Source organism: Carlito syrichta, unplaced genomic scaffold (genome assembly GCF_000164805.1).
Source record: "Carlito syrichta isolate Samal-C Ts95f unplaced genomic scaffold, Tarsius_syrichta-2.0.1 Scaffold315330, whole genome shotgun sequence".
NCBI classification, from domain to species: Eukaryota; Metazoa; Chordata; class Mammalia; order Primates; family Tarsiidae; genus Carlito; species Carlito syrichta.
This window is the reverse complement of record NW_007259426.1, coordinates 55,551-67,424: the sequence shown is the minus strand read 5'-3', so window position 1 is coordinate 67,424 and position 11,874 is coordinate 55,551. Positions and strand designations below refer to the sequence as shown.

General features: G+C 38.7%; 1 protein-coding gene across 2 annotated transcripts in view; it reads right to left on the bottom strand.

The window, feature by feature from the left end:
- THUMPD2 (THUMP domain containing 2) overlaps positions 1 to 10,101 on the bottom strand; it is a 39,681-nt gene extending 29,580 nt beyond the window's left edge. The window contains exons 1-3 of one of the 2 annotated variants that reach the window (XM_008072531.2): positions 9,325 to 10,101; positions 3,166 to 3,301; positions 625 to 1,037 (exon numbers count right to left, since the gene is read on the bottom strand). In XM_008072531.2, the coding sequence (XP_008070722.1) occupies positions 625 to 1,037; positions 3,166 to 3,250 (498 nt within the window). In that variant the 5' untranslated portion in view covers positions 3,251 to 3,301; positions 9,325 to 10,101. Of the gene's footprint in view, positions 1 to 624; positions 1,038 to 3,165; positions 3,304 to 9,324 lie in introns of those variants that run through there. The other variant, XM_021706172.1, reaches the window with a different exon arrangement.
- Between the last annotated feature and the right edge of the window lie 1,773 nt (positions 10,102 to 11,874).

Here is an 11,874-nt window from a genome sequence, read left to right as displayed (position 1 = left end):
AGGTGGGTCTCGAACCCGCGGGCTCAGGCAATCCACTCACCTCAACCTCCCAAAGGCGCAGGATTACAGGCTGAGCCACCGAGCCCAGCTCAGACTCAGTCTTTAAGGTTTGTCTGATTTTAAGGTTGACTACAGGACCCAACCAATACCCTTTAGATCACTGAATTCTGTAAGGACAACTGATAAGGTTTTGTGATGGAAACTGTGGTGCTCATTCTTCCCTAGTTGTTGAGACCTCATGTGCATCTGTGTATCCGTAGTCTAGGTCCCAGTGGCAATCCCATATACAGGGCCTAGGTACAGAGTGGCTACTCATTAAGCCCAGACCAAAAGCTCAGGACTATGTTATCAGGATTTCCAAAGGCAGTGACCTCTGTGAGTTTAAGGAAATTTTAGGCAAAAAAAAAAGAAAGTCATTACATGCAACAGCATACCATACCTCTTAAGCATGTGAGGTGATATTAAAAAGGAAAACGCATTTCTAAAGATATGTGCTTATATGCATTTAGGCCTAATTGTCTGGGCCTAGTTATTTGTTCTGTGAAGGGTTTGCATCTCATTTTAAACTCAAAGAGGAATCACTTCTTTTAGAAAAGGATACCCCACTTTGGGAGGGAAGCATACCTGTGCAGTGAAGGCCTTTCCAACTGCTCCACTACAGCGACATGAAACCCTGAAAGTTACGTCGTGCTGGTGAGAAGTATCAGTTGTCTTCTCTACATCCTCCCGAGGTTCTTCTCCCTGAAGTTTTTCTCTTTTAGTGATAAAATCTCTTTGCTCCTGAGTTTCTTCTTCTATTTGTTTGTCCAGCTGGCAGACCTTGTTCTCTTCTATCTTTTGCGTTTGTTCTATTTTTAATTTCTTAGCAACGATGATTTCATTTTCTCCCACTTTTCTTTTTAGTGGGTCAGCATCTCTTTGAGACAGTCTTTCCTTTTTTGCATCAAGTTCAAGAAGCTTTTTCCAAATTGAAATGGCATTCAACCAACTTTCAGGATCATCATTTACAAATCTTTGCATTTCATTAAATAATTTTCCTAAGTAAATAAAATCTCAGTTTATCCAATTTGAAGTTTTAAAGACCACCTATTACATTCATGATTCCCAAATTCCATCACGCTTTTTCTTTAAAACAAGTTGTATTAAATTGCTCTATGAATAATTTCACTTTAATTTGGAATTTATATCCCATTTATCATAAGAATGTTTGCAGAATAAAGTTCACTCTACTATTGCATATAAGACATCAAAACTGTGTTAAAATTTCTATAGGATTACTGTACGATACTTTAGCATGATCATTTGTTCCATGACAATACATATATCCTTCAATATACGCACAGACCTAGAGTGATATCAATCTTTGAAATAATGGTGATCTTGACTACAAATATGAAGGTTTAAAAAAAACTGCAAAACTCAGAGTTCAGAAACAAAGGAGTTGAATCTTAAGCCTATCATATTTTAGAGCATACAATATCAGTATGTATCTTAAAATGAGTTTCCATAAAGTCACACTTCAGATACACATTATTTAGGAACTGGCAGCAGGCTCAGCAAACTAAGATCATTTTTAAAGAACAAGGGTTATCAAGATGACCCAAAAATTATTACTGTCATTCCCTAAAGATGAAAGTATACAGAATACCGGAAGGAATTATATTGACCCCACAGTAAAATATCTTAGGATAGGATTTAAAACAATTTTTTCTGCTTGATCCTGATTTCTTGCCATTTGTATCTTTCTCAAAATAGTTTATTACGGATTGCATAATTACATGAGCTCTAGTGCACAATCAGCAATCAAAGTGAATCTTAAGGCAATGTTTAATCCTGCAATGTCCAACCCTTTTTCGCTGCTTTTTTTTTTTGAGTTGGAGTCTCACTCTGTCGCCCATACTGGAGTGCAGTGGCCGCTCCCAGCCACCGCAGCCTCGACCTGCTGGGCTCCGGCGATCCTTCCGCCTCAGCCTTCGGAGTAGCCGGAATTATAGGCATGTGCTACCACGCCCGGCTGATTTTTTGATTTATTGTAGAGATGAGGTCTCGCTGCCCAGGCGGGTCTCGAACCCGCAGGCTCAGGCAATCCACTGACCTCAGCCTCCCAAAGGCGCAGGATTGCAGGCTGAGCCACTGAGCCCGGCCTTTTTCACTGCTTTTATCAAGATCTTTCCATTTCATTAGAAGCATATTTATAAAGTTAGGGGATAGACAAGAAACCTATTATACCCTCTCTAGCTCTACTGCTTGATAAATGAACATTGAAAACACTAAGATCTCAGATCACTCTATGAAAAACACACCTTCACACGTATGTTTATTGTAGCATTGTTCACAATAGCAAAAAACATGGAACAAATTGTGCTGCCCATTGAAAGAGAACTGGATACAAAAAATGTGGTACATATACATGATGGAATATTACACAGTCATAAAGAAGTACAAAATGATGAACTTCACAGCAACCTGGATGGACTTAGAATCTATAATACTGAGTGACCTATCATAGAAACAAAGAACTGAGTACCACATGTTCTCACTTATAAACAGACCTTGAACAATTATCATAATACTATAGGAAAAGGGAGGGGAGAGTGGGGCAGGATTGGCAGTAGTGGGAATCTGTTGGGGGAGGGGAGCACACCTCATCAATAATGGTACATGCACAATGAACATTCGGATACCTAACTCTGAATTATACCCCACATCTTTAAAAAATTAAATTAAAAAAAGATCTCAGAAATAGAACATTTTACTATGCAGTATTTTTTTCAATTTTATCACTTGGTCAAAATGTACAAAATAACTTTTTTTTTTTTACTAATTTACTACTAAAATAATGCATTGAGTTATTACATGTTTCTAAATCCAAACAAATACAATTGACCATTTATCTCTCTAGAGAAAGTACCTGATCAAAATTTTCAAAGAAGTAACGTGGTTTAGGACATTAAAATCTCATTAAGAAAAGCAGCAGGTTGCAGAGAAAAGAGAGATCCTGCTACAATCAAGGGATAATACTCAGGAAACACAGAAAAATACAGAATTAAAGATCCCACATATATGAATGAATTTTAAAGTGTGAAATGGCTACATATTAGTCATCAGCAGAAAACTTTGAAGCTCAATATATCATGTGGTAAAAGCAACAGAGAGACACCATACCTTTACTTACAGAAGAAACAGAAAGTGGAAACTGCTTTTTAATCAGCAAAAATAATCTTTCTGCAGATTTTAATTTCTTCAGCATATTTAAATCAGAGCAGGTGGTGAAAAAAACTTTTCCTGAAATATATTCAATCTAGAGATAGAAAAAGATTTTAATGTAGTCCAGTGTCAGTGTAAAAACTATTTCCGCTTTTTCCCCATTAAGACACAGCATCTAAATTAACAAAAAAAAAGGACAATTTCTGAAGCATCTACTATTGGTCAGTGACTGTACTAGGCACTCTGAATACATACTTTCCCTTGTCTTTATAACTCTCTAGGAAAGATTTTATCATCCCCACTTTACATATTTGAAAAGTGAGGCTTAGGCAGGTTAAATAATTTATATAAAGTTCCATAGTCAGTGACCAAAATGGCAATCTTTTTATGTTATGCTACCTCTTGTAAAGCATATACATATATACATACACATTACTAAAAAAAACCACAAAATACTCAGTAATTACATTTTCAAACTTCACACACTATTTAAAAGTAGGCAAAAGAAAGGTACAATGCACAGAACAAATTAGGTATCTAGCCCTAGGTGGGTATTTACTAAATACCTATAGTATACCAGGAAACATAAAGTATATATCCTGAATAATAACAGAGAAACTGACATACAAGTTAAAATGTAAAATATATAAGACAATAACTTAAATTAAAACCAGAATAAATGAAAAAGTTTTAATATTATAATGCACTGATAGGCTGCAGTATAGTAAGTAGCACTGAACATGAAAGTCAGCATCACTAGAAGTCTTGGGGGAGAATCCTGTAAGATTTGGGGAGAGGAATTTTGACAAGAGAACAAGGGGCAGATGCAAAAGTGGGAGGGAAAACCTGGCTGAAGGAAGGTGTAAGTCAGCTTGGCAACATCTGCTGTATCATGCTGACTGATTGTGTCGGATGGATGGACCGTGTCATGTAGGCCAGCCTGATGAATGGTCATGAAATTTTGAGCACCACAGATGGTAATAGCCCACCATGAAAGACTTTTGATGAAAACTGACAGCACTGAATTAGCTGGTGGAAAAAAATTACTTTGGAAGAGGCATAAAAGACTGAGTGTAAAATGTGACGCTGAGGGAGAAACAGGTTGCTAGATAGAAATGATGAGACACTTGGCTGTAGGAACTGCATCACAATGGATAGAAGCAAGATACACACATCAAACAAAAACAGGCTTTGGAGACAGGATGGCTACATGGTAAAGGAAGGGAAAGAAAATGAAGAGTACAGACTCACAGGGAGCCTAATGTAGCGTGACAAATGGTGCTCAATACCAGCAGAATCTTAAAACTCTTAGGCTCAGCCCAGCCCTCTTAAGTTCAGGATAGACGTGGACTGCTTTAGCATTCTCTTTTCAGCAGTGGCCCTGAGCTGACACGGCTCTAAGTTATCTCCTAGAACTAAGGCACCAGGGAACCTGGGGTATCCTATGTATTTAGGCAGCTACCATCCATAGGAACTTGAACCTCAAGGGTATTTTTGTTTGTTTTAGATCTGACAAGGTCTAATTAGCTTTTGGGATGGTAACTTCCAGGGTTGCTACTCCAAGCTGATGTAGAATCTCTGCCAAGGAAGCCCTAGGTTGGCACCACTTAAAACTCAAATGGGTTGGGCGCGGAGATCATGCCTGTAATTCCAGCACTTTGGGAGGCTGAGGGGGGAGGATACCTTGAGGCCAGGATTCAATACCAGCTTGGGCAACATAGCAAAACCTTGCCTCTACAATTAAATAAACAAAAGTTAGCCAGGCATGGTGGTCCACACCGGCAGTCCTAGCTACTAGGTAGGGCTGAGGTTGAAGGATCGCTTGAGGCCAGGAGGCTGAGGCTGCAGTGAGCTATGATTGTGCAACTGTACTCCAGCCTGGGCAACAGAGTAAGACCCCAACTCAAAAACAAAACAAAACTCAAACAGTTTAGGTGCCAGCAATGGAGATGACCAAGAGAGACCGAGGAACAGATTGATGACATTAGGGAGGAAATAGGGAATGAGAATATTTAGGAATCAATATTTAAGGGGATACTGAAGTAGCCAACAACTTCTGGTTTCTAGAATTTACTTCTTTCTTACTAGCATAGGTGATATTTTTCCAAAACTAAATATATACCTCAAAATGCTTAGAACTTGAAAACAAAGTTTTAAAAAGTAAATTCTTAAAAATTCAGATATTCTTACTTGACATAAGAATATAGATGATACTAGAACCATCACAGAATAATTTAACAGACATGAAATATCTTCCCAAGTTTGTAGGGGAACAGAACTAAATATTTCACTGAAAATGTTTTAATTTTCAAGTTTTGTAAATAAGTAAACTGATAGAAACATCTAGATCAGTGATTTTAACCTAAGTAGTGATCTACACTTTAACTTACACTTAATTGCACAAAAGTCTTTTCTTATTCAAATATTAGTGGGAACATTTTGCACATTGAGCTTTCTCTAAAATTTTTATTTTTGCTGTGAGGGGAAGAGTTCAAAAAAGAAAATGATTATCAAGTTCATTATGAGAACCTAGAAAGTTTCTTTAGAGCTTCAAATCATAAAAAGAGTATGTTGGTGCACTGAAATGCTACATTCTTAAAACCTAAAGTAGCAACATTACTCTCTTTGAGAATTAACATAAGGCCTACATTCCTTTTAGAAGTAATAAGTATGTAAGCAGAAGTATAGCAGGTCCTGGAATAACATTGTTTTGTTCAACATTTCTTTATTATACTGATGAGAGGAAAGCAAATCAATTCCCTGTTGGGGCTACTTGGTGGACCATGTCTGTGGGGGTTTTGTCTGGGTGCTCTGGTTTCCTTCCACACCCCAAAGTGTGCCAAAGTGTGCCAGTCAGGTCCACTGGTGTGTCTCCCCGGTCTCAGTGTGAGTGTGGGTGTGTGCAAGTGCACACTGCAAGAGGAAGGCTCCCTGTCCAGGGTTGGCTCCCACCTTGTATCCTGAGTCGCCGGGAGAGGCTTCCACCACTGTTAATTTGGAATAGTTGGATAAAAAATTATCTTGCTTGTTTTTTATTAATATTCCTTAAACATATGTATGGCTCATGTTTATTTCAATTTTTAATATCAGAAGTATTCTAAATGTCTTCTTTATTTAGAAATTTGTGATGTTTTTGTGATCAGAAATATGCTGAAGGAACTGAACTTATTTAATCAATTAGCCTACAGTAAAATTGATTTCATTAAACACCCTTTTGCTTAAAGTCACAGTTTCCAAGAACCTATGGATGACATTAAATGAGGACTTATAATAGTTGGCAAAACTATAAAATACAACAGTCACCGTGAGAATCACATCATCATACATGTGAATGCATGTGTATGATGATTTTGTGAAGAGAGCCTTTTGTGAAGAGAGGCTTTATATCTCAAAGCAGCAGGGAGAATGAACTTTGGGCTTATGATTTCAAAAACTACTGAACCTAGTAATTTCCTTTTGCTTCAGTTTACTGCTTATAACAGGTTGTATTCAATTACAATACTTAGGAAGAAATGTGGCATTTCAGGGTACTTCATCCTAATGTTACCTGGAAAAGTATTTATATAGACAATGTTTTTTCCATTTGGAATTAAATCATAACTGAGTGCCTAAAACCAGCTGATTTTATGTCTAACACTTCCAAAGATAAAATAACAGCCTTTATTAAAGTAATAACAGCTGTTATGTTAGCAAATCTAAGCAGTAGTATTTTTTCCTTTCTTTTAAAATTTATGTATTTAGTATAACACAAAGATTAAAAGTTCATATCTATGTAAAAACACATAATAATGAAGAGAGATGCCAAAGTTCTCCTAATTCAACAGATGCCATCTAGCTTCAGAAATAATTTGACAGTGTTAAGTGGTAAGTTAAGGTGGTGTCTGAATTTGTTTTAGTTCATTTTAGAAGAGGAAATTAAAAAACATGTTAATGTAATTTTTTTAAAGGGCATTCAATCTAAAGGGCGTGCTGAGAATCTTGGAACAGGCAACCTTATGTGATCATCCTACTAAGTGAAAATACCTATGAAATAACCTGACTCCCCCACTATCCCCTGCCGTCATGACACCATTAAAAAAAATTATAGCCGGGCTCTGTGGCTCAGCCTGTAATCCCGCGCCTTTGGGAGGCTGAGGTGAGTGGATTGCCTGAGCCCGCTGGTTCAAGACCCGCCTGGGCAACTTGGCGAGACCTCATCTCTACAATAAATCAAAAAATCAGCCGGGCGTGGTAGCCCATGCCTGTAACTCCGGCTACTTGGAAGGCTGAGGCGGAAGGATCACCGGAGCCCATCGGGTCGAGGCTGTGGTGGCCGGGAGCGGCCACTGCACTCCAGTCTGGGCGACAGAGTGAGAGTCCAACTCAAAAAAAAAAAAGCAAAATTATGTGGCCTATTCAAGACTTGTGTTAGTAGTTCATGATACATTGGTTTAAAAAGGCCAGTGAATCAACTGACAGGACTTTTCTGGTTAGCTGCTGGCATTAGGAACATTCTTACTACATTCAATTTTATCTTAAAAAATAACTGTTCCTCTATTAGTCTTAGAATAAATAACAATATTTAATACATTAAACACTGCTATAAAGTAAAGCTTAATTTTTCCCAATATATTTATTTCTTCAAAGTAGTCTAAATATATTTATGTGTGTATACATATGTAAATTAAATATTTAACAATACTCAAGAACCTATAAAAGAAATTTGTCACACCACCAGGAGAAAAAACAAAACCAAAAATCAAACCTGAATCTGACAAGGTCTAAAGACAACTTACAGGATTCCAATTTACAGGAAATATAGAGGATAAAGGAACACGTTAAACTACATCATTGAGATGCAACTGGCAAAATATCAACCAAGGGGACTCGACCAGTGCTGTCCAACAAATTTCTGTGGTGATGGAAATGTCCTACAACCTGTGCTGGACCCGCACATGTGGCTTCTGAGCACTTGAAATGTGACTGAGAAAACTGAATTCTTATTTTAAGAAATCTTTTTTTTTTTTTTTGAGTTGGAGTCTCACTCTGTCGCCCAGTCTGGAGTACAGTGGCCGCTCCCTGCCACCACAGCCTCGACCTGCTTGGCTCCGGTGATCCTTCCGCCTCAGTCTTCCAAGTAGCTAGAACTACAGATGCGCGCTACCACACCAGCTAATTTTTGATTTATTGTAGAGATGAGGTCTCGCCAAGTTGCCCAGGCAGGCTTGAACCCGCGGGCTCAGGCAATCCACTCACCTCAGCCTCCCAAAGGCGCGGGATTACAGGCTGAGCCACCGAGCCCGGCATGAGATCTTAATTTAAACAGCCACTATGGCTAGTGGTGGCCCCACTGGACAGCACAGTTATGGACTAGGAGTCAGAAAACCAGGCATGAGGAACTAAAAACAGCTTTACATTCTTAAAGGTATATAAGGACAACAAGAATATGTAACAGAAATCATATGTGCCAGGTGTACTGCCTCATGACTGTAATCCCAGCACTTTGGGAGTTGGAGATGAGAAGATTGCCTGAGCTCAGGGGTTTGAGTCCAGGCTAAGAAACTTGGTGAGACCTCATCTCTACAATAAATCAAAACATTAGCCAGGCATGGTGGTGCACGTTGGTAGTTTCAACTACTTGGAAGGCTGAGTCTGGAGGATTGCCTGAACCTAGCAGGTCAAGGATGCGGGTGGCCATGAGCATGCCACCACACTCCAGCCTGGGCAACAGAGTGAGACTTTGACTCAGAAAAAAGGAAAAAGAAAAAGAAAAGAAATCATATGTGATTCACAAAGTCTACAATATTTACTATCTGACCCTTTACAGAAAAAGTTTGCTGACCTCTGCTCTAAAAAGAGAGACATGGGGTGGGGGGGAAAATATATAGACTAAGTGATTTAAAAGATCGGTCAACCACAATATGTGGGTCTTATCTGAATTCTGATTGAAATACACAAACTTAAAAATAAAAGTGACATTTACGAGACAAGTTGAAATTTGAACAATGACTAGATATTTGATAAGGAATTATTTTTGGATGTGATAATGATATTATGGTTTATATTTTTAGGATTACTTACATGCTATCGCTTTTCTATTATACTACATATATTATGTTATTAAAAAAGAGTACGTACATTTTAGAAATTATACAAGCACATATTTACAGATGAAATGATTCTTGGGATTTGTCTCAACATTAAAGTGGGGGAGGAAGTGGAAGGAGGGGTGAACAGAGCAGAATTCGCCATGAGTTGATCTTTGCTGCAGCAGGTTGATGAGAACATAGAATTCACCATACTCTTCTGTTTATTTTTGTATGTGTTTGAAATTCTCCAAGACAAAAAAAGATCACACAGGAAATCTTCTACTGCAAGCTGTGTGTTGGCAGAAGTACCCACACTGAAGTCACCTGGGATGGAAGCATGTGTTCCTGTTAAAATGAAAACACCTGGGCTAATCAGCCGCCCTACTGAAAGAAAACCTTTTGGGGCTGGCATGCAGAAATGTACACATTCTCAACAAGCTCCCTCAGTGAATCTTATGTTCACTAAAATGGGAAAAACACTGATTAAGATGGAACGACTACTTTCTAAAAGTAAACAATCACTAACGAATTCATCTGTTTTGTAAATTCAGATTTAAGGATATTAACTTTCTTGAAGTGAACCAAAGTTTCTAACAGACTCTTATCAGTGTGAGAATATTTTAAGTATTCCTGTGCAGTTCATGCTATGGGAACTAACATTTATTGGACACCAACTGTTTGCCAGGCTCCATACTCCCTGTGTCATCTATCTTCATTTCAAGGATTGCATTAGTTCTTTGAAGTAGATATTATCATCTTTACATCCAAGGAAAGTGAGCTCAGAAGTTTGAATAATTTGCCCCAAGTTACAAATCTATTAAAGGAAGATATAAGATTTGCACACAGGTCTTTTGATTCTATAATCCATACACGCACTTTACCATGGTGCTACAGAAACAACCTACATCGAATGTTCCAGGGCAGTTTCCCGTGGTACTTCAGCCCAGTGGAAAAGCACACGAGCGTCAAAGCTAGAGGGACTCAGATACAAGTCCCAGTTCTACCACGAAGACCACTTTTCTCTTTGTTTCTGTGTAAAACGGAAAGGCCAGTGACCTATCACACAGGAGACTTTTGAAGATTGAAACATAATGTGTACATAAAGGATCTAACATTTTAAGTGCTTAGGATTGCCTTAACTTTGAGTGTTCACTTTGTATTAGAGCAACTGGAGATGGAATTTCAGAGGTTATTTGTTCAGTTCCCATTTCCAGACATATCTGTCCTTAAAACATACAAAAGCAAAATATGGAAACTCCCAAATCTCTTGGCATTTAATTATGCTCCCTGTCAAAAAGTTTTAACTAAATGAATTTTCTTGCTGGTAGTAAAATTTCCCCCCATCTCATTTTGTCTTTAGAGTAAATGGAGAACAAACAGAAAGGGTCTTTCTTTTCTCTAATAATCCTACCTATTCAGATTGGGTCAAGCCTTCCATTTTTCACACCAGGCACTTTCAGTTAATATTTAAAAACAAAACAAAACACCAGTGCAGCATTCGTTATGGCCACACAGTGGGCCTGGTTTGAACATAATTATCTATTCATGCTTGATTTCACAGACAGCTTTGGGTTCAAATCCCGGGTTTGTCATTTTGTAGCTGCATAACCCGAATAAATTATTGGACTGATCTGTGCTTCATTTTCTCAGCTGTTAAATGTGGAACACACACTTCATAGGGTTGTTGGGAAAATTAAGCGAGTAAATATAGTGTAAGGGTCTAAGAACATATGCCTGACACATACTAAATACTTAATGTCAGCAGTCATTAATGTATATTGTTCCTTTTTCAGATTTGCTACATTCAACACTCTATTAAATCTTATGATCCAAAACACAAATGGCAGGTAGTCTAACAGAACTAACATCATCGTTCATGACACCCACTGGGCACTGCAGAAGCCCCTTTTGTGGGCGTCAGGCCACCGCAGGAGCTGACAGAGTGGCCCATTTCATTTAGCAAGTGTTCCTTTTCCAAAAACATCCACACTTTCGTGTATACCCCATCAAGATACGTCTCCTATTGCACCTTTTTCCTCTGCTTTCAAGTAACCAGCTCTCAACGTTCTAAAACCTAAACAGATGTTTAAAACCTTGTTCGTTTCATGGAAACTAACAACAGGTGACGAGGAGGCCTGCAAGAGTGCATTATTTATCTGGCTACTTTGTACTACGTGTTCGTGCACTTGACATACCCTTGGTCCCTTAATCCTCACAGCAATCCCAAGAGGTCAATGTAATCACTGTCAAGTAACTGAACTTGAAGATGATGTTTGCATTTAAAGGACGAGGGAGAGACTCTAACTCTGATGGGTCCCACTCTAATTACAGGCTCCATGAAGTGCTTTTTAATTTTACTTTATTTTTTTTGAGTCGGAGTCTCACTCTGTTGCCCAGGCTGTAGAGCAGTAACACACTCACGGCCACCCCAGTGTCGATCCGCTGGGTTCAGGCGATCCTTCCGCCTCAACCTTCCAAGTAGCCGGAACTACAGGCGCGCGCTGCCATGATCGGCTAATTTTTTTTGACTTATCGTAGAGACGAGGTCTCACCATATTGCCCGGGCAGGTCTCGAACCCGGGGGCTCCGGCAATCCACT